Source organism: Myxocyprinus asiaticus, chromosome 35, assembly GCF_019703515.2.
Source record: "Myxocyprinus asiaticus isolate MX2 ecotype Aquarium Trade chromosome 35, UBuf_Myxa_2, whole genome shotgun sequence".
NCBI classification, from domain to species: domain Eukaryota; kingdom Metazoa; phylum Chordata; class Actinopteri; order Cypriniformes; family Catostomidae; genus Myxocyprinus; species Myxocyprinus asiaticus.
The window spans coordinates 18556279-18577920 of NC_059378.1; the positions used below are offsets into that span (position 1 = coordinate 18556279).

General features: G+C 39.5%; 1 protein-coding gene across 6 annotated transcripts in view; it reads right to left on the reverse strand.

Annotated features, from left to right (window-relative positions):
- Nucleotides 1-2486: 2486 nt before the first annotated feature.
- The window catches only part of LOC127426551 (microtubule-associated serine/threonine-protein kinase 3-like), a 64377-nt gene continuing 45221 nt past the window's right edge, over nt 2487-21642 (reverse strand). For all 6 annotated transcript variants that reach the window (XM_051673429.1, XM_051673428.1, XM_051673426.1 and 3 more), the window contains 6 exons: nt 8666-8866; nt 8308-8534; nt 7736-7858; nt 7443-7579; nt 7137-7318; nt 2487-4489 (listed from right to left, as the gene is read on the reverse strand). In XM_051673429.1, coding sequence (XP_051529389.1) covers nt 3552-4489; nt 7137-7318; nt 7443-7579; nt 7736-7858; nt 8308-8534; nt 8666-8866 — 1808 coding nt within the window. In that variant the 3' untranslated portion in view covers nt 2487-3551. The remainder of the gene's footprint in view (nt 4490-7136; nt 7319-7442; nt 7580-7735; nt 7859-8307; nt 8535-8665; nt 8867-21642) is intronic.

The window sequence follows — 21642 nt, forward strand, 5'->3', positions numbered from 1 at the left end:
CCCATTCATAGCGATCTGCGGAGACTGTTGTGAGTGCAAGAGCATTAAAGACGGGCTCCATAGCATTAACTGATTGACAGCATACTGAACAAATCAGTGCAAAGTTGAATCAATGTCTCCTATCACAAGACTGTTCTCCTGTACTCTGTGGTTCTTGGCTCACATTCACGCCACGCTTTAGAAGCTCAATGAGATCGCAATGTGCTGTAGGCCGAAGATCTCCAAATGGGAGCGGAATCTCCAAAAGAGGGCTGGGTTACTCCAAAAGAGGGTTGCGCCAACTCTAAAAGGGGTCGTCGCTTCAACACCGTTAGGGGCTCCTTACATCTTTGCTGGCGGTTTGGAGCTCCGCCTGCAACTATATCCTTCTCCTCAAGGGAGGCGTGGGAGACGCTGCCTTCCACTGAAACTTTAGCCGCTGCTGTTACTGTTACACAGTTACTTTGAAAATATGTCTGTTATACACATGATTTGAGCTCACAATTTGTGATAAATTTGTTTTGTTATTTTGCTCACCCAAGTTTTTTGAGGAGGCACTGCCTCCCTTGCCTCCACAGAGAAAACAGTACTAAAACAGCGTATGAATGTGCCATCTAACTGTTGCAAGACTTCAGCATTTTGCATGTTATTTGAAGGGGGCGTAACTTGTAGTAGGCGTGTCTTATAATAGTCTCAGAGGACACAGACAGACCCTTCTCGATCTAGGAGCTTTTTGATAGCTTTATACAGTGCATATTATTGAAGAGAAGGCAAGTCTATCCCTTGCAGCCTCGTTTTCATTCCCATCAAAAATCAAAGATGGCACTGCTGTGAAAAAGTTATATTCTATTAATAAAGGTAAATTTATTAATTGCAATATTCGTCAACAATGGTTTTTGCCAATTTTTTTTTACATTTTTGCCATTTCATAATTTTCTTGTGCTTCTCATACAGTGCTAAAGTAAACCACTAAATATGCAATTCAATTAGATTTTTTTGTAGCCAAGACAGAAAATGAGCATACACAGAAACTGACTTTCAAAAACAAACCCATCCTGTGCAAGCAATTATCAGTCATCTTCTCTCACAGCCAGTGAATGCTTTATTACAAAACATCATGAGACAAACAGTAATAACAACATTAAAAAATATTTATAATTTTTTTTTTTTTTTTTTTTTTTTTACAAACACAAAACTTGATTCAAGAACTCTGACAATTCTGGAAAAACGGAAGAAAAACATCAGCACAACAGGATATAAAGAGGATTCATGTTCCGTCCTGTAAAGCTCTAGTGTGAATGTAACACAAGTGCAGTCACCCTGTCTTTTCTAAACAAGTTTAAGAGTGGCTTTGGGCTCTACACAACATGTTTGGAGACAGCAAACACGTCATCCACAAAATTTAAAGTCTGTTATTAGAGAGGGATAAGATGTCACAACAGGGTCTGCATGACATTTAGCTTTTAATAGAATTACTGGTCTTACTGTAATGTAAAGGCTTGGTTATAGCTGACCATTAAACACATACTGCATTCAGGTTGCCATGCCAACGCTTACTGTGTTAACTGAACATGCAGCATGCAATCGGTCGGCTGATATAAAAAAAAGAATAAAATAAAATAAAAAAATACAGCCTATTGAAATTTACACCAATTTCTGTCACACATGGAATGCTAACAATTTCAATAGCACCGGATACAGTAGCCTGATGCATAAAGTAGCGCAGAGTCACAAAGTGGTTGCAATTAACAACAAATAAAACAGAGAAATGTTTCCTTGAACTTGTTAACTTGTAAATGTGCTGCTCCTCTGAAGTTCCAATATAAATAAACAGTATCAATCAAGTTCTAACAAATCAACATCCAAATAACTGGTGCACATTTTCATGCAATTTCTAACAATGTATGCAATAAAATACTGTCCTATAGTTTCTGGCCCACTTGAATAAAAGGTCAAAATAAACAAAAACATAAGTAATAAAGTTAAAAAAAAAAAAAAAAAAAAAAAAAAAACACTCCATCCCTATAATTAACAACCATCTGTGTTTTGGAGGAAGGTCATGCATAAAAACTCATGAAAACATCCAGTCTGATGTGTGCAGTGTTAGTGAGATCAGCCCATTAACAATGACATCATCAGTCCAATCTTTAACACAGCTGTTTCTACCTAAAGCCTCCTGACTCCAGTTCTGCACAGATTTGTCATTACATTAGTCAACATATGTTAAAAACTGTCCATACAGATCCCTTTCGCATAGTAGAAATCCACATTTATAAAAAATGTAAACATTATTCCAGGTACAAATGCTTGCAAGAACTTTGTGGATTGTGACGTAGTGAATTCCAAGTTCACAATAGTATAATGTATGCTGCTAATGACTGCATGCCTAATATCGCAAATAATTTTTATAATTTAGTTGTGTCTGAGCACACGTGAATATTTGATTCATTTTATTAGGTTTTAAATTGACAGATTAAAACAACAGACTATTTGGAAAGACAACCCCCCCCCCCCCCCCAAAAAAAAACACCAACCTGTGGGAACATGGTGAAAAAAAATAATAGGTGAAAAGTTTTACCTTTAAAATTTGTGTTACCTATTCATGTTGAACAAGATGAAAACTTTGGATGCTAGTAACAAAACAAACAAAAAAAATGTAATAAATCTAGTATGAAAAGTGACTGCTAAATTCATAGCAATGTCAGCCTTATCACTAAGCACTGAGCATTAGGGAGGGACTTTTAGTTTTTAAATAATAATCTAAAATCTAAAAAAAAACAAAAAAACAATTTAAATGGAGTAAAACGAAGAATATTTGGTTTGAAGCATGAAATTCATGTAGACATAAAATGACCAACATGCACTACAAATGACTATTTCAAGTGATCTGTGGGTTCCCACAGTTTGAAACCTAACAGTAGGCACACTTAGTCCATTATTCATAGCATAGATGATTTAAAACGACTTGCTCTGGCATCTCTTTGAGATTCTGTGTAATTACACATAAAAAGGGCCACATGACACTTTCATTCAAACATCATTTGAACTAGTAGCTTTTAAATCCGACATGAAGTTTGTGTAAAAAATTAAGAGCTTGAACTCTTGGAGGATGAAATGGATTCAAAGCTTGAAGTTTTCATACATTTTCATAGAAAAATCTAATCATTCAATTTCTCTCCTCAGCAGGTACACAGAAGGTGAGAAAAATGTAGTCACCATGTTTTTTTCTTGTTTTGGCCAACAGTACCTCTCAAATGTGCATCATAAATGAAAAAAAGCATAAATACTCCCTGCATAAGACTAGCTTACTCCAATTTACACGTTAAATAAATACTTTCCCCAAAAATAAAAATACTGTCACCACTGACTGAGTAAATGACAGAATTTTCCTTCTTGGGAGAACTAATCCTTTAACATACTGTAATACATTAACTCCATTCTTTGAATTCCAAGTTGTAACAAACATCTCAGCAGATGCTCTGAGAAGCCAGTGCAGATGAAGCTCTCCTTTATTTCTCTTTTTCAGTTTGCCTTTCTCTTGCTTTGATGTATCTGCATTCGTCTCAGTGGCTTCATGCGCAGCTGTTGAGGTGTGTAGCAGTGCAGTCAGCCTGAGGGTCACCCTGACTCGGAGTACGCGAGATGCTTTCCTTTTCCTCTGCGTCTTCTTCCTCCTCATCCGAGCAAAGCCTCCAGTCATCAGCCTCTTCGCTTTCTGATCCTTGCACGGCGATCTGAGGAACCAGTGGATTTCTCCTCACCATACAATCGTCCTCTGATTGCATTTCACCCGTCATCCTTTCTGCCTGCTTGGGTCGCGCACCAGCTGACGTGACTGTCTGAGCAGGGATCTGGGGAGCTCTGTCATCTGGCTCGTCGAAGCTCACTTCCTGCACAGCTTCCTGTTTCTTGAAGGAATCTCGGCGCTCTGAAAGATTCAGCTTGCGCATTATGACAATCTGTTCCATCCGTTCACCAGGCCAGTCCCGCAATCTCTGCACACACAGGTACCCACCCAGCCTGCCGTGGTCTGCTGTATATACTGGCCCCTCGCCCTCAACATCCCCTGGAACGTCCACCTCACAATGGGGGACCTCCAGTGTGTGTCTGCGTGGGGTCTTTTTGTCAGCGAATAAAGCCCCCGAGAGTTTCTCTGCAGACTGGACTCTCTTCAACAGAGGGGAACGGGGAGGTTCTGCACTTCGAGGTCTGACCACATGCCGAATGATGGTGGGGGGAGATAGAGTCTTGCCGTGGAAAGAGTGGTGGAGGGTTTTGGAAATGCTGGGTAAGGGAGAGGGGGAGCGCTGGGGGGACAGGGCCTGTGGTGAGGAAGTGCAGGCCAAAGGAGAGGGTGGGATGCTGCTGGTGGACTTCCGTCTTCCCACTTTAGTGTAGCGCTGGTTGCCGAGTTTGGACCCGAGACCGTGCAGAGAGCTAGGTCGCATCTGGACTGCCGGTGAACTTGGGGAGCTGGAGCATGGAGAGGTGTTCAGGGGGAGGCTGGCATCTGCAAGGATGGCAATGTTACGTTACAGTTTGTTACATGCAAAAGAAACTGGTTTTAATAGAGAGTGCAACTATTATGTGTGAGTGTAGTCAGAGACTATTAAGCAAAGACGGGCCATTTCTATTCAAATTAATGGGAGAAATTGGAATGCCCAACAGTCAATGGACATAAAAAGCAAGTCTGCCTTACAGGTAAAAGAGGCAATCACCTTTTAGATACAGACATTGCTTATCAATAAACTTTAGCTATACAAGCCGGGAAAATAGATTTTTTGTGTGTGTAAACTGAGGTAAAGAAGCACAATTTATGATTCCAGTGTTGTCCGATTTTACTGCTGATTTGAAATATGTTCTTTGTTCGTAATCTTGACCAACAGTTTTGTAGATTTCGGTCTTTCCCTATTCAAGTAGATAGGAGCTGCTTTTGTATGCTGCTTGTTCACATAGAAAAATAGCTTGCCGAGAGCATTCCAAAGATGGCCGCCAAGTGGACTGACTTGCTAAAAAAGCCAGTTTACTTGGGAACTCCTTCAATACTAGGGGTGGGCGATATACTGGTAAAAATGATAAACCAGTAGAAATATCAAGCATATGAATTTTGAACATGCTATCGTGATTATGCTTAATACTGCCACAAGGTAGGAAATGCGCATTCCACTTTTACACAAGCAAGAGTGCTATTGTACTGAATACAGTTTCATCTATGTTTTAATTATACTTTGATGCACTTTTGTGCAAAATTTTGACAAAAAAATAACTCTGTTGCATTTGAGATTGTGTTGTGAGGATCTGTATTGAAGCACTTAATTTAATACAATGTTATGTTATGTTGAATATTAACTATTCTATTTTGATTATGAATTCATTTAATTAGACACCTGTTTGATGATAAACCTGAATTTAACTTTAAAACATGGAATTCAGAAAAAAGGAAAACAAAATGTAGGATTTTTTTTCTTTTTGTGAAAAAATAAAGGGCCCTAATAAAGTGATTTAATTGTACTGTACACGACTGTTCAAATATATACAATGAAATTATGACACATATACTGTATATACAGTATCTATACAGTTTATACACTGGCAGCCAAAAGTTTGGAATAATGTACAGATTTTGCAGTTTTGGAAGGAAATTGGAACTTTAATTCACCAAAGTGGCATTCAGCTGATCACAAAGTATAGTCAGGACATTACTGATGTAAAAAACAGCACCATCACTAATTGAAAAAAGTCATTTTTGATCAAATCTAGACAGGTCCCATTTCCAGCAGCCATCACTCCAACACCTTATCCTTGAGTAATCATGCTAAATTGCTAATTTGGTACTAGAAAATCACTTGACATTATATCAAACACTGTTGAAAGCTATTTGGTTCGTTAAATGAAGCTTAACATTGTCTTGTGTTTGTTTTTGAGTTACCACCTTATGCAATAGACTGGCATGTCTTAAGGTCAATATTAGGTCAAAGATGGCAAAAAAGAAACAGCTTTCTCTAGAAACTTGTCAGTCAATCATTGTTTTGAGGAATAAAGACTATACAATGCTTGAAATTGCCAAAAAACTGAAGATTTCATACAATGGTGTACACTACAGTCTTCAAAGACAAAGGACAACTGGCTCTAACAAGGACAGAAAGAGATGTGGAAGGCCAGATGTACAACTAAACAAGAGGATAAGTACATCAAAGTCTCTAATTTGAGAAAGACGCTTCACATGTCCTCAGCTGACAGCTTCACTGAATTCTACCCGCTCAACACCAGTTTCATGTACAACAACAAAGAGAAGACTCAGGGGTGCAGGCCTTATTGGAAGAATTGCAAAGAAAAAGACACTTGTGAAACAGAAAAACAAAAAGAAAAGGTTAGAGTGGGCAAGGAAACACAGACATTGGACAGCAGATAATTGGAAAAGAGTGTTATGGATCTTAACCCCATTGAGCTTTTGTGGGATCAGCTAGACTGTAAGGTGTGTGAGAAGTGCCTGACAAGACAGCCACATACATTGCAAGTGCTACAGGAAGCGTGGGGTGAAATGTCACCTGAGTATCTGGACAAACTGACAGCTAGAATGCCAAAGATCTGCAAAGCTGTCATTGCTGCACGTGGAGAATTTTTTTGATGAGAACTCTTTGAAGTAGTTTAAGAATTTTTCAAATTGTAATAGTAATTTTTCACATTATTAATGTCCTGACTATACATTGTGATCAGTTGAATGCCACTTTGGTGAATGAAAGTACCAATTTCTTTCCATAAGAGCAAAATCTGTACATTATTCCAAACATTTGGCCGCCAGTGTGTATATGTGTGTGTGTGTGTATATATAAAACTTTATATTTTACATTATATTGCTACGTTTTTGAATCACTTTTCCATAAAATTGTATATCGTGACGTATCTTTAACGACCAAAAATTTAAACAATATTGTAATATAGATTTTTGCTAATATCACCCAACCCTAATTCAATTATGCTTAAATGTCCCAGGTAGATAACTCATGAAGTTGGTTGAGATTCTAAAATGTGGAAATTAAAATAATGGAGTAGGTCTGTCAAAACTTTTGACTGGCAGTGTTTACATTAGACTCCTTTCGTGGTCTATACCATGTGCAGAATTAGTCCCACCAACATTTTTATGTATCAGGTCATACCAGTGGGGTGGTCGGGGACAGGGCTTCGGCAGGGTGTAGTGGGTCCAGAGGAAATGCTGTGGGTGGGAGACCCTGGCAAACTCTCACTGGAGGACACAGAGTGATGCAGCCCAGAGGAGAAACTCCGGCTACTATGCATGACAGTACTTTGTTTAGACAGCTTCTTCAGCACACCACGCCTCCTGAGTTAACACAAAATTGTTCTTCATGTAAAACTGTTCTGAATTACATTAACTTCATGCTCATCAGTTAAAATGACAACTCATCAGAAACAAATGACAGCATTAAAACTTGACTTCTCCTGACCGTTCCTGATTGTCCTTCCACTTGCTTCTCTTGCTGCGTCGAGCCATCTTTCCCTTACAGCTGCTCTTACGTGCTGGCCCAATCTTTATGGATGTGTCCTCCAGGGCGATGGTCTGCAGGGAGACCTGGTTCCCACTCTGCACATTTAGAGAAAGAAAATTAGATCAAGCTGATTGACACACAAAAAACACATGCAATTATATTTGCCCTTTGGCACACTTTTTGCTGCAGTAAGACAGTTCAGCATTTTTTTAAATGCTTATGTAAATATCAGCATCTTGCTGTTCCAACACCTTCAACAGAAGCTCCATCATCTCTGTGTGCACGAGACCCTGCACAGACTCTCCATTCACATGAGTGATCAGATCTCCAGCTCGCAGGCCAGCCTCATGGGCAGGGCTGCTCTCCTCCACACCCTGAGAAAAACACACAGAGAGAGAATGTGAAAAGAGAGCAGAAGGATTCAGAATAAGTAGAATGAATACTCAACCTTTGATGGGGGTCCTTTTTTCCTTTCTTTTTCTTTCTACCTACCCACCCTTCTTTCTTGCTTATCTACCTATCTGTTGTTTCTATCTATTAGTCTTAAAGGCTTTGTTGCACAGTGGTATGCCAAGGTCTGGAGCCGATTTAAAAATGATCTAACTGAAGGAACATCTATCAAATGTTATGTCACTGGATTAATACTCATAAAACAAGCTGATAAGTATTTTTAATGTACCGTATTATGAACTGATCATACACCTCTCTTTTGTTGAGCTGTTGTTGAGCTGATGTTTTAGAACAGAAGGTAACAATTCATTTTGTGAATAAAAACCATTCAGAGAATTCCAAGTGTTTCTGTAGTACACTGCTTGCTGCTCACCGAGACCATATGGTGTATGGTGTAGATGTCACTGGTCCCCATGTAAACACGAATGGTCTGCAGGGTGAAGCCATATTTCTTCCCAGAGCTGTGGATGATGATGGGTGGGCGAAGCCTGCTAATGCTGAGGGACAGATCTCGGTTGGGGGAGGAGTCTCGGGATGATGGGTTAGAAGAAATCGAGCGAGGGGAAATGGATCGAGCCTGCAGACTGCCACTCCCATCATCTGGAAAACAAGGAGGTAACATTGTCAAAAAATTAGCTTTTTTGACAAGTGACCTAGAAACACTGGAGAATCTTAAATATGGAGGAGGATGGCTATTTTTGTTGCTATGGTAACCGTGTTTAGTTTCTGACCTGGCGTGATGATGAGTGAGAGAGTGGACACTGAAGCAGATTTGGGGACTTTGCGTCCTGGTGAGAGGTGCTGCCTGTCAGGCGTCTCCAGTTGATTCCCAAAGCACTGAGGACTCCCTTGTTCCCTTGACGACGAGTGTTTTGTTCCAGTGCTGTTGCTACGTAGTCTGATCCGCCGCAGGTTGGTTACGACGACTTCAGCTGCAGAATTAAAGGATTTACCTCAAAACACAACTTCACCCTAACACATTTAGCACCTTCACTGGCACAAATGTACCTTGTGGCTAAATGTAACATGATGTAAGGATGGAATTTTCTACATGAATATGCAAACTGCCAATGAAAATTTAAGTGTGCGTTAATAGTTTTGTTTTTATTATTATAAAATGGATAGTTTAGACTGGATCTGATTGGATTAGCCACATCTGAAGTGGTTGTAAAAAGACTATAAAAACAAACACCTGTGAATGCATATTCTAAATGAATGCTCAAAGCTGCCGTGTTGCTTAGCAACTGAAGACGGCTGACAGTTAGGATAGTGAACCATATTACTAGTTCATTAATTGACTTGAACATGGAAGTAACTATAGAAGGGTAAATGGCACTGCTAGCGTAAAGAGGTAAATGGAAGACCATACCAAATTTTATTTTTGCTTTTCCTTTTGCTTCAACAGCAAAATAAAAAATCCACTACATTTCCACAACTTTCCAAAAAGTGGCAAAAAATTGATTTAAGCAGTCAGAAGACAGAAAGATGCTAAATTTGCTGTCACTCCGTCAGTAGCAGTTGATTTAAAATTTAAAATTTATAATTTATGTTAATCTCTTCAACTTTGGGGAATTTTTGGGCTGCCGGCTGCAATTTTTCACACTCATATTTAAAAGCTGACCATCTACACATCCTGTGGACTAATTGCCAAAAATTGTTCTCCCCCCCCCAAAACTCTTTAACATATACAGGTGCATCTCAATAAATTAGAATGTCGTGGAAAAGTTCATTTATTTCAGTAATTCAACTCAAATTGTGAAACTCGTGTATTAAATAAATTCAGTGCACACAGACTGAAGTAGTTTAAGTCTTTGGTTCTTTTAATTGTGATGATGTTGGCTCACATTTAACAAAAACCCACCAATTCACTATCTCAAAAAATTAGAATACATCAAAAGACCAATAAAAAAAAACATTTTTAGTGAATTGTTGACCTTCTGGAAAGTATGTTCATTTACTGTATATGTACTCAATACTTGGTAGGGGCTCCTTTTGCTTTAATTACTGCCTCAATTCGGTGTGGCATGGAGGTGATCAGTTTGTGGCACTGCTGAGGTGGTATGGAAGCCCAGGTTTCTTTGACAGTGGCCTTCAGCTCATCTGCATTTTTTGGTCTCTTGTTTCTCATTTTCCTCTTGACAATACCCCATAGATTCTCTATGGGGTTCAGGTCTGGTGAGTTTGCTGGCCAGTCAAGCACACCAACACCATGGTCATTTAACCAACTTTTGGTGCTTTTGGCAGTGTGGGCAGGTGCCAAATCCTGCTGGAAAATGAAATCAGCATCTTTAAAAAGCTGGTCAGCAGAAGGAAGCATGAAGTGCTCCAAAATTTCTTGGTAAACGGGTGCAGTGACTTTGGTTTTCAAAAAACACAATGGACCAACACCAGCAGATGACACTGCACCCCAAATCATCACAGACTGTGGAAACTTGATACTGGACTTAAAGCAACTTGGGCTATGAGCTTCTCCACCCTTCCTCCAGACTCTAGGACCTTGGTTTCCAAATGAAATACAAAACTTGCTCTCATCTGAAAAGAGGACTTTGGACCACTGGGCAACAGTCCAGTTCTTCTTCTCCTTAGCCCAGGTAAGACGCCTCTGATGTTGTCTGTGGTTCAGGAGTGGCTTAACAAGAGGAATACGACAACTGTAGCCAAATTCCTTGACAGGTCTGTGTGTGGTGGCTCTTGATGCCTTGACCCCAGCCTCAGTCCATTCCTTGTGAAGTTCACCCTAATTCTTGAATCGATTTTGCTTGACAATCCTCATAAGGCTGCGGTTCTCTCTTTCTTCCACACTTTTTCCTTCCACTCAACTTTCTGTTAACATGCTTGGATACAGCACTCTGTGAACAGCCAGCTTCTTTGGCAATGAATGTTTGTGGCTTACCCTCCTTGTGAAGGGTGTCAATGATTGTCTTCTGGACAACTGTCAGATCAGCAGTCTTCTGATCTGATTGTGTAGCCTAGTGAACCAAACTTAGAGACCATTTTGAAGGCTCAGGAAACCTTTGCAGGTGTTTTGAGTTGATTAGCTGATTGGCATGTCACCATATTCTAATTTGTTGAGATAGTGAATTGGTGGGTTTTTGTTAAATGTGAGCCAAAATCATCACAATTAAAAGAACCAAAGACTTAAACTACTTCAGTCTGTGTGCACTGAATTTATTTAATACATGAGTTTCACAATTTGAGTTGAATTACTGAAATAAATGAACTTTTCCACGACATTCTAATTTATTGAGATGCACCTGTACACTTATTTATAAATAACATTGTATATGTTTACAATCTTATGATGAATAGAATTAATATATATATATTTTTGTTGTTGTTGTCGTCCTAATTTGTAAGCATGTAATTCTGGTTCTGTTCACCCCGTCTCCCTCCAAATAGTCTTATTTTATTCCACTAGATGGCAGCAAGTACTAGAAAAATTTATTTTTCCTCTATCACCTTTGTTGTAATGTAGAATGGTATCAAAGGAAAAAGTTCCCTGGCAGGTCAGAGGTAGGATCGTGCACATGATCCATTCATGCCAAGTGCGAGGAGTGCCATTTCCTTCCATCCTCTAATAAGTAGGTATTTGGACCCACTTGTTCTTCAATTTCCACAGGGTCAGAGAATTTGAAATGTCCCTTTGGCACATGAAAAGGTTTACACACATGCACTCTGTCTCTCTTTTTAAGGAGAGCTGTCTGTGTGCTACGTTAAGCATCTGTGTAACGCTTCATCTGTGATTGTTTACGAACAACTCTCTCGTGAACATCCGCTGGCTGAACAGAGCAGACAGGAGGATGAAGAGTGATATTCAGCTTTGTTCTCATCTTTCGCCCATGGAGCAACTCGAAGGGTGAAACCCAAGTGGTGGCATGCACGGTGGAGTGGTAGACCTAAAGGAAGTCAGTAACGGTGCGTTTCCATGGCTTGGATTGTACTGTGGCAGACTGTACACACTCCTTAAGTACCCTGTTGAAGCATTCTATTGCACATTTACCGCTGGATGGTACACCGATGAGCATACAGGAGTAATTTCTCTGTCTCGCAAGAAAGTTAAGAATGCTGCAGAAGTAAATTGGTGACCATTATCCATAACTAGCTCTGCTGGGTAATCATGATGACTGACGATGCTGTTCAGCAAGTCAATCACGGCCTCAGTAGTCACGGACGATGTGAAGGCAACTTCCGGCCATTTGGGATGGTAATCGATCAGAGTAATGGTGTACTTACAGTCCCAAACAGCTGTATCAAATGGACCGACAAGAAGTCTGTGCAGATTTATCCAGCTTTTGACAACACGCACATTGAAACCTGAGCCTGGAAACCAGTACAGTTCAGGTAAGCATTGCATAGTAAAGATTTCTTGGTGGCTCTCGTGCGCGAGCACTATCAAAATGTGTCGTAACGTCACTGGCACTAATAAGCGTGTACCTCTAAAAACCACATTGTTCTTGACACACAGTTCATCCCTAACACAAAAGTAGGGTTGCAATTGATCACGCACAGCTTTTGAAGAAGCAGGCCATCCTTTGGCGATCTGTGTGTGCACGGCGGTCAGTTCCGGGCACGAGGATGCAGCAGTTTCGAACTCAGCAGGTGAGATTGCAGTTAGGGACGTAGACAGTAAAGCTAACAACTCTGGTTCATCATCGGAGTCGAGAGTAGTAGTAGGTGGAAGAGCTAATCGTGACAGACAGTCAGCAGCATAGTTTAATGAGCCAGCATGATACATTTACGACACTGTGTAACACAAGAGGCAGGCTGACCACCAAGAAATACGCATCCCAGCTCCCCATGTAGATGGCAATGTTGTCAGCGCCCGATGACCAGTGCGCAGCGTGAATCGTCTGCCCCAAAGGTATGTCTGTCACTTTTTGACAGCACAAACACAGGCTAAAGTCTCTCTTCACAAATGAATAAGTCAAAGTCCGTGAAGCGAATGCCACCGTGTGTTCGATGTGGTCTGTATGCACCCGAGACAACACCGCTCCTAACCCATAATCCAACGCATCAGTGGACACAATGACTGGCAGTTTGGGGTTGAATAAGGCAAGTGCTGGACTGTCCACTAGATGTTTATTAACATCCACAAAAGTTTACTTAGCCTCATCGGTCCATTCAAATTCAGAGTCCTGGCGCAGGCAGACACGCAGTGGCTCCACCAAAGTGGCGTAATTAAGTATGAACTTGTTGTACAAGGAGAGCATACCCAAGAAGTGAAGACTGAGAGCATCAGTAGGGTACAGTATTCAAGGCAGCATATCATGCTCTTAGTGGGTACGTCCGAAACAGATGATGCCATCTAGGTATTTTTGATCATTTGGAACTCAGAATAATTGACATCATTTTCTGAAATGCAGCTGGGACCGATGCAAGACAATATGGAACCTGGCAAAAATGGAACAGTCCGTCATGTGTGATAAAGGCAGTGAGGTCATGACTATCTGGATGATTGTGGAAAACACAGTCACGCCTGACAAGGCAGCGAGAAGATCATCCATGTGCGGAAGAGGGAAAGCATCGACTATAACAGTCTTATTAGGCTCCTGCAGATCAACGCACATCCTGATTCCCTGTTATCTTTTGTGTTACCACAATTGGGGAAATCCACGGTGAAGCATCAACTTTCTCAATTACACCAGCACTGAGGCGGTTCAGTTCATCAGACACGGCAGCATGCACTGAGAAGGGAAAGTGTCGCAGTTTTTGTTTCAAAGGTACAGTAGAGGACGAAACTTTTCACACAGTCAAAGACGTATAAAAGCATTTGACATTGTCTTTAATAACAGTAGCTGGCATGCAACCAAGAACATTAATGGGCATGCGTGAGTATGTAACTAGTCATGCAGTCGATTGGCTGAAGAAGTGTGTCTTTGAAATATTCCTCGTACACGGATCGAGGTATGACTGATACTGAAGTACCAGTATCCACAGTCAATTCCACAGTTGTGAAAGACTTTTCAGTTTGAATGCCCACATCACATTGGATTTTACTGGGCGTACGAGATCCTTGGACTAAAAGTAGAGTGTTTTTACAGTTCCTACTCACTGCTTTTGATGCTGGACAGTCTTTTGCATTGGCTAAGTGTCCACCAGAGCCACAGCGAAAACATGTGCTTGTCTGCATGGCAGGAATGTGAAGCTTTGAATCAGTCTTTGCAGTGAAAGTGGTTCATTGCCGCTTGCGCTAAGCCTTTTGTTGGACATGAACAGCTTGCACGGGTATGCCCCGCTCTCCAATGGCCTTTGCTTGTTCTGATGCAGACTCGACTTGGGCTGCAGTAGCAATAGCTTCTGCTAAAGTGAGGTTCAATTTTAGAAGTCTCTCACAAATCCGCAGGTCAGACACATGTTCGATGAGCTGATCTCGGATCATGTTCTCTATATATGTGAAGTCACCTGTTGCCGCTAATTGTCTCAGTGCAGCAATATAGTTCACTATAGACTCCTGAGCACCTTCCACTCGCTTTCGGAAATTGTGACATTCGACCACCACATTTATAGCATGAAGTGCGTACTTAGGGCAGTAATAGCAGAGTCTAATGTATCCCCAGTCTCTGGCAGCATATAAACAACATTTGCCCTTCAGTTTCTAGGCAATGAAGCAGTAAAGCCCTTTTTCTCCCCTCTGGCCAAGCATCACCTGTTGCTCCCACAACGAGGAAGTAATTCTGGAACATCCTGATTCACGTGGTAAAGGGAAGCTCACCAGGGCAAGTCAGAAATAAGTCTGGAAATGGAGCATTCAATGTAGCCATTGTCACTCAATATATATGTTGAACACCTCGTCGCCAAATTGTTGTAATGTAGGACGGACCCAAAATTAAATAAAAAGGCAGGATGGCACCAGACTACTTTGAGAGTGGTTGTCTTTTAATCCAGAACAGAACAGCACTACAAGATGTCTGCAATCACTAATTCTGAACTCTACTCTCCCCCTTACCCTTTTCCTATGCTACCTCCTAGCAGACGTGTTTAGTAATATTTTTAACTCTAATGTAAACACAACAACCTTCTGTCACAAAATGCTGATCTGAAATGTATGTGGCACTAATGCATTTTAGCCCTAAGCAGATGTGCTCGTCCATAGACATTCAGTCAAATTTTCAGTTCATGCACCACCCTCATTGTTTCATTAAATATATTAGCCCTTGAGTGGACTAGAAACTCAATCTATTTGAATCAATCAATCTTATTTTATCATCAATACACGATAACATATATTTCAGATGATTTGTTTAGCATGCTTTTCATGCTGGACCGCATATTTTGTTCTGGACATCCAAGATATAACATTGGATTATTCACAAAAGCAAGCTCACAGACAAGAAAAAAATTGCGGCAATATTACTTTGTGTTTGTTTTTGAGTTGCCACAGTATGCAATAGACTGGCATGTCTTAAGGTCAATATTAGGTAATAAAAAAAAATGGCAAAAAAGAAACGGCTTTCTCTAGAAACTCATCAGTCAATCATTGTTTTGAGGAATGAAGAATATACAATGCTTGAAATTGCCAAAAAACCGAAGATTTCATACAAATGTGTACACTACACTCTTCAAAGACAAAGGACAACTGGCTCTAACAAGGACAAAATTAGATGTGGAAGGCCAGATGTACAACTAAACAAGAGGATAAGTACACAAGTCTCTAGTTTGAGAAATAGACGCCTCACATGTTCTCAGCTGACAGCTTCATTGACTTCTACCCACTCAACACCAGTTTCATGTACAACAGTAAAGAGATGGCTCAGGGGTGCAAGCCTTATGGGAAGAATTGCAAAGAAAAAGCCACTTTTGAAACAGAAAAACAAAAAGAAAAGGTTAGAGTGGGCAAAGAAACACAGACATTGAACAACTGATAACTGGAAAAGAGTGTTATGGATCTTAACCCCACTGAGCTTCTGTGGGATCAGCTAGACTGTAAGGTGCATGAGAAGTGCCCGACAAGACAGCCACATCTATGGCAAGTGCTACAGGAAGCGTGGGGTGAAATGTCACCCGAGTATCTGGACAAACTGTCAGCTCGAATGCCAAAGATCTGCAAAGCTGTCATTGATGCACGTGGAGGATTTTTTGATGAGAACTCTCTGAAGTAGTTTAAGAAGTTCTGAATATTTTTTTCAAATTGTAATAGTAATTTTTCATGCTATTAATGTCCTGACTATACATTGTGATCAGTTGAATGGCACTTTGGTGAATAAAAGTACCAATTGCTTTCCATATGAGCAAAATGACTTTTGGCCGCCAGTTTTTATATATATATATATATATGTCACCGGACCGTAAAATGGAATATTCCTACCATCAGAGCAATTCAAGCTAGTAGTACCACCTGTTTTAAGCAGGGGGCAGTAAGCGAAACTCCAGCTGTATAGGCAACGTGCAGCATGCATCACTTGCAGATTATTTATTCATTCAATTAAACCAGAGACTTAAGTTTGTTTGTTTTTTCTCCCCTTTTCTCCCCAATTTGACATGCCCAATTCCCAATATGCTCTAAGTCCTTGTGGTGGCGGAGTGCCTCAATCCGGGTAGCGGAGGACAAATCTCAGTTGTCTCCGTGTCTGAGACAGTCAATCCATGCATCTTATCACGTGGCTTGTTGAGCGCATTACCGCAGAGACCTAGGGCATGTGGAGGCTCATGCTATTCTCCATGGCATCCACGCACAACTCACCACACACCCCACCGAGTGTGAACCACATTATAGTGACCACGAGGAGGTTAACCTAACGTGACTCTACCCACCCTAGCAACAGGGCCAACTAGTTGCTTAGGAAGCCTGACTGGAGTCATTTAGCACGCCCTGGATTCGAAGAGACTTAAGTTTAATTATCACACTAGGACATATCACAATTTTAATTTGATTAATTGTACATTCAAACATTCATTTTCATCCAAATATGCCATTCCAGGACATTCTACGTTTTATTGCAAATGCCATTATGACTAGATTCTGTGTTTTCCGCATACTACGTGTGGTAACCCAATATAAGCTGACTCCAATCATTGAATTATTGAAAATTAATTTACATCCTGGAGGTATTAATGCTGAATCACCACACTACCAACCCAGTGTGAATTAATACAAATAAAAAATAAAAACAATCTGTGGCCCGACTGTCATCGTTGTCTAAAGTTTATAACTCAGGGATGCAAACTCATGAGGGTCAAAAAATTTGAGACAATCACTGATCCACAGACATGTTGTCCGGGGTTATTTATTTTTTTTTTTTTTAAAGAATAAGCTGAAAGAGACAACTTAAGCTATTTTAATGATTTAAGTAGTAAATTATCTGCACAAATGTGCAGAATTAGCTGCAAAAATAAAGGGTATTTTGGTGTGGCTTGCTTCCGTTTCACAAATTTGTTCAGTTTCATTAATTGATTAGTTTAGTGACCACTTCTGGAGATGCCACTAGGTGGAGACAAATGAGCATCTTATGTGCAATGAATCATTGAATCATTTTGAGATGTTCACAACCAAAATCTGCCAAGAGAGACTTTATAGTAATTAAGCAATAAGAACAAAGCAGATCTATAATTTCCGTTCAGTTTGTGAACTGCCGAGCATGTCTATTGTTGACAAAAATGACAACAATAGTCTAATAATCAATAATGTCATTACCTTCTCCTTTATTCAAATTTGCATGTAAAATCAACTGACTTCAGTAGAATGTTTAAGCATTATAAGAACAAAGCAGATCTACTGTATCAATTTCCTACAGTATTTAAACTGCTGAGCATGACTTTTATCAGAAAAGACAACAATAGCCTAATGAGTTGAGTCGAGATGTCAATGCTCCATTCAGTGCCAGCGTCAAGCAGCGCTTTGCCCTCCACATGACAAGCATTGCAGTAAGCATCATGGAGAGGCAAATTTACAAGCTTGCCACGCAAGAAAGTGGGAGGTGTGCACAATAAATATTAAAAACATTAATTTGGAAGAGAAAAAAAAAAATGGCAATTGCTTTGATTGCAGAAGGTAAAAAGAGGACAAGTTTGTTTAGATCTTTGTGTTTTTTTGTTTTTTTTTTGGTGTATGTAATTACTATAGTTCAATAACTGGGGTCCCTGGATACTCGGAAATTATAAGGTAATAATCAATTAAAAGAAATTATGAGAATTTAAATATCTCTTCATAAAATATTTATTGTAGCTTTGTACTCTCAAAACATAATTTTTAAGGCAAAAACGTGTGTGAAAAACACTTTGGTGTGAAGTTGAAGCCGAGGTTGCGCTGATGCGTCACTTCATAGACTTCAATGTATTCGGCAGCGCTGACGCAAGTCATGTGTACACATCAGTTATTAGTAAAAATGAATAGCTCCTCTGCCCTTTTCTCTCCATGATGAACAAGGTAGACTCACATGCTGATGCTGAAGTAAACAAACAACATGTCCCTCTCATTCAGTCGGTCAGTACATGTACAAGGCAGTGGTGTAGTCCTACCAAAAAAAGTGGTTTACTATTGCATAGTCCTTGTTCGTCTGACTGGGGGTTACTGTAGACTGTGTAATATGCATATAGAGATCGGCGGAACTGCAACTGTACATATCGTAAATGGGCCATTCTTACAATTCGGTGACGTTCCAGCTTTGAATTTTTTGAAAAATAAAACATACTTTTAAAAATGTCTTCATGTTTCATCATTACAGGAACATATTCAAGATTGTATTAGTCATACTGGTCAAGCTAATTTACTAAAAAATTCAGATGTCCATCCAATTAAATGGGCAGCATCAGGGTGGACAATAACAGGGTGGACATTCAGTGAATAAATTAGCTACTTCATGGTCTGTGATTGATATCTAGGAAACATATTTTTAAACTAATATTTATGATTTTATTTCTGTTAATATAAATACTGAATATTGAAATTTTAAATTAATTAATTTCCCAAATATCTTCCCATAACAGCACAAAATAAAGGAAAACATAAATAAAACAATAGAGTTATAAACTTAAAATAACTCAAAATACTTTTGCAGAATGGCTGATGTCCACCTCCAGTGTGTGTGATGTCATTTCCTAACAAACAGTATATCTTCAATGAAAGGTCATGGAATCATGACATAACAGGGTGTGCAATAAATCAAGGGACACACATAAAACCTCCACTATCAGTGTTAAAATTACACATTTACCACAAATGAATATATGTTAGTGAGAGAATGTAACACTAAACTGTATGTGAGGGAAAAATAGAAATCCAATGATTTTAGCATTTATTTTTGTCAAAGATGTTTGACGCAGTTTTTGGGACATGAGAAAATGACAGTGTAATAGAAAAGGATTTCAGTTATTTAAAATTTTACTTTTAAGCCCAAAGAAGTGTGTAACATAAAAAGCCTTTATTATTTTTAACAAGCCTATCTAAATTGTAATCTGGTGAAATTAAACAATATAAATACCACACACATTTGTAATGGGGACTTAAATGACACAGAATTGTAGGAATGACCCATATTTACAGCCGTTCCTGCGCGAGACGCTGCTTTACAATGAAAAGCAGTGCAGGCGGATGTAAAAACGCGCTCAGTGTGAACATCCACTACTAAACTTAAAATGAAAAATGCTTTAATACAATGACCAGAAGAAGAGAGAAAGGGAGAGAACAGGCTTAACATGAAAATAGTGTATTTCTCCTTGGATTAGTGTTGTTGTTTTGGCAGTAAATAGTGTTTATCATAAGGTAAATGTAAGAAAATCGTGTTGTGTTTTTACTAAACCTGTAACACTGTACTTTTATTTTGAATTAATACAGTAATGCAGTTTTTCTTACCTCTCTCTCTCTCTCTCTTCCAGAATGAGCTCTGACATATGCAATAAAATGTAATGGCATGTCATTAATAGGTGTGTATACTGGTGTTTTAAAATCCCAGTGGTGGGAAACAATTAACATGCACTTGAATGCTATATGATTTTGACAATATTATCTTGCTTCTGACAGAAAACACAGCCGATTGTCACCGATCTTTCCCCCAACCGTTTCTGTCAAGTGTAGCGTCTGTGTATACCAACAGCCAATATCTAACACAACTCACGCGAAAGGTGTTTGTGTTTCAGGTTGTCAGGGGTGGGGAATTCAAGTGATAATCCACCAATTACAACAAAGAATCTCCAGTTTCACAAAACAGCATCCAATACAGTTAAAGGGAAACTAACGACAGTAGATTATGGACTTCTGAAGCAGCAAAACAAGTGGGTATACTGAGGGTATATGCAAATATTCATCCTTTGAAGTCGTTATACGCAAACAGCCCTGAGAAAAAAGCAAGCATACGGCGTATATGTGCAAATGGCCCCGACTACACCACTGGTACCAGGTCATTCAGTTTGTTTATGAATGAGAAGTTTCACGAGCGCCGCACTGCCACGTCTCACTGTGCATGCGCTGCTGTAGCCAAGCACACGACTGGCTGTAGCTGTAACCAATCAAGCGATCTGCCTTGGTTGGACCGTGATTGCCAAGCACACAATTGGACGCTGCTGTAATCAATCACGAGGGTGAAAGCACCCTTCACCGTTGATGTTGTTTCAAAATGCGCAGCCGCCAGCAGAGACAAAATGATAAAAATTTGACTCCTATTCTGAGTCCCAATCGTTACCATGTTTTTTAACCTAGCTAGCAACACAGTCAAACAGTCTATTCCACTGAAATATTTTCAAGGACAAATAATTATTTTCCAGGTCATTTAGGTATTTTTCTAATTTTCCATGACTTTTCATGACTGGGAAACTGCATTGCAAAATTCCAGGTTTTCCAGGATGTGTAGGAACCCTGTAAGAAGATCATAATAAGCATACAGTTTATAGTGGAGCGGCTGCTGCATCAGGTGCGCTGAAAGGTGGCTTGTTTCTCTCAAGCGCATAACTTACATTTTACTGCTATTTTCTATGTTTTGTAAAGTATACATGTTATAAATGTCAAAATCAGGTGTGTATTTCCATTACGCAAAACCGTTAGTCTTTACCACAAGCGAGTCTCTGTTATGCTTTACAGAGCGTGCGAGCGCGCGCATCCACGTTAATAAAACCAATTACAATGGAGAAAGGGAGCGCAGTCATTTTGATAACACGCATGTAACATCATACCATCATTTCAGTTTCAATATAATCAATTATGCTGCTTTCATGGATGTCACAATGTCTCAGAGGTCCAAGTTTGCCACCTTTTAAAGTGTTTTAGATGTTTTTTTCCTCATCATGTAAACGCATGTAATACAATGACCTTAGGATGTCTACACAAAAACGTCTAGGATGAGACTTTCGGCGCGAGAGTGAATCTGATGATTGTACTATATAAACTGTAAGCTGACTATAATGTACCTGTATAATAATGCTAAGGGTCCTGATATTTGATAGTCCTGATAATGCCAAATGTAATATCTGATTTCACAAGTAAATTTATACCATGCTAAACATTATTTTACTGCATAAGCATACACTACCATTAAAAGTGTTTTTTCTGAAAAGAATAGTATAGAAACATGTAATGAGTGACTATAATTTTTAAAACTTACAATATGAATTTTAAATACTTAAAATATATGTAATCAGTAACATAATTATGTCTTTTTCAGCTGGGCAGAATTATTATTATTTTGGTGTAATTTTGTCCTCTGCTGGGCTGATTTTTTTTGTCCCACTCCATCTCTGATGGATCATTTGACTCTTTAATGAATAGTCATTTTTGTTATGT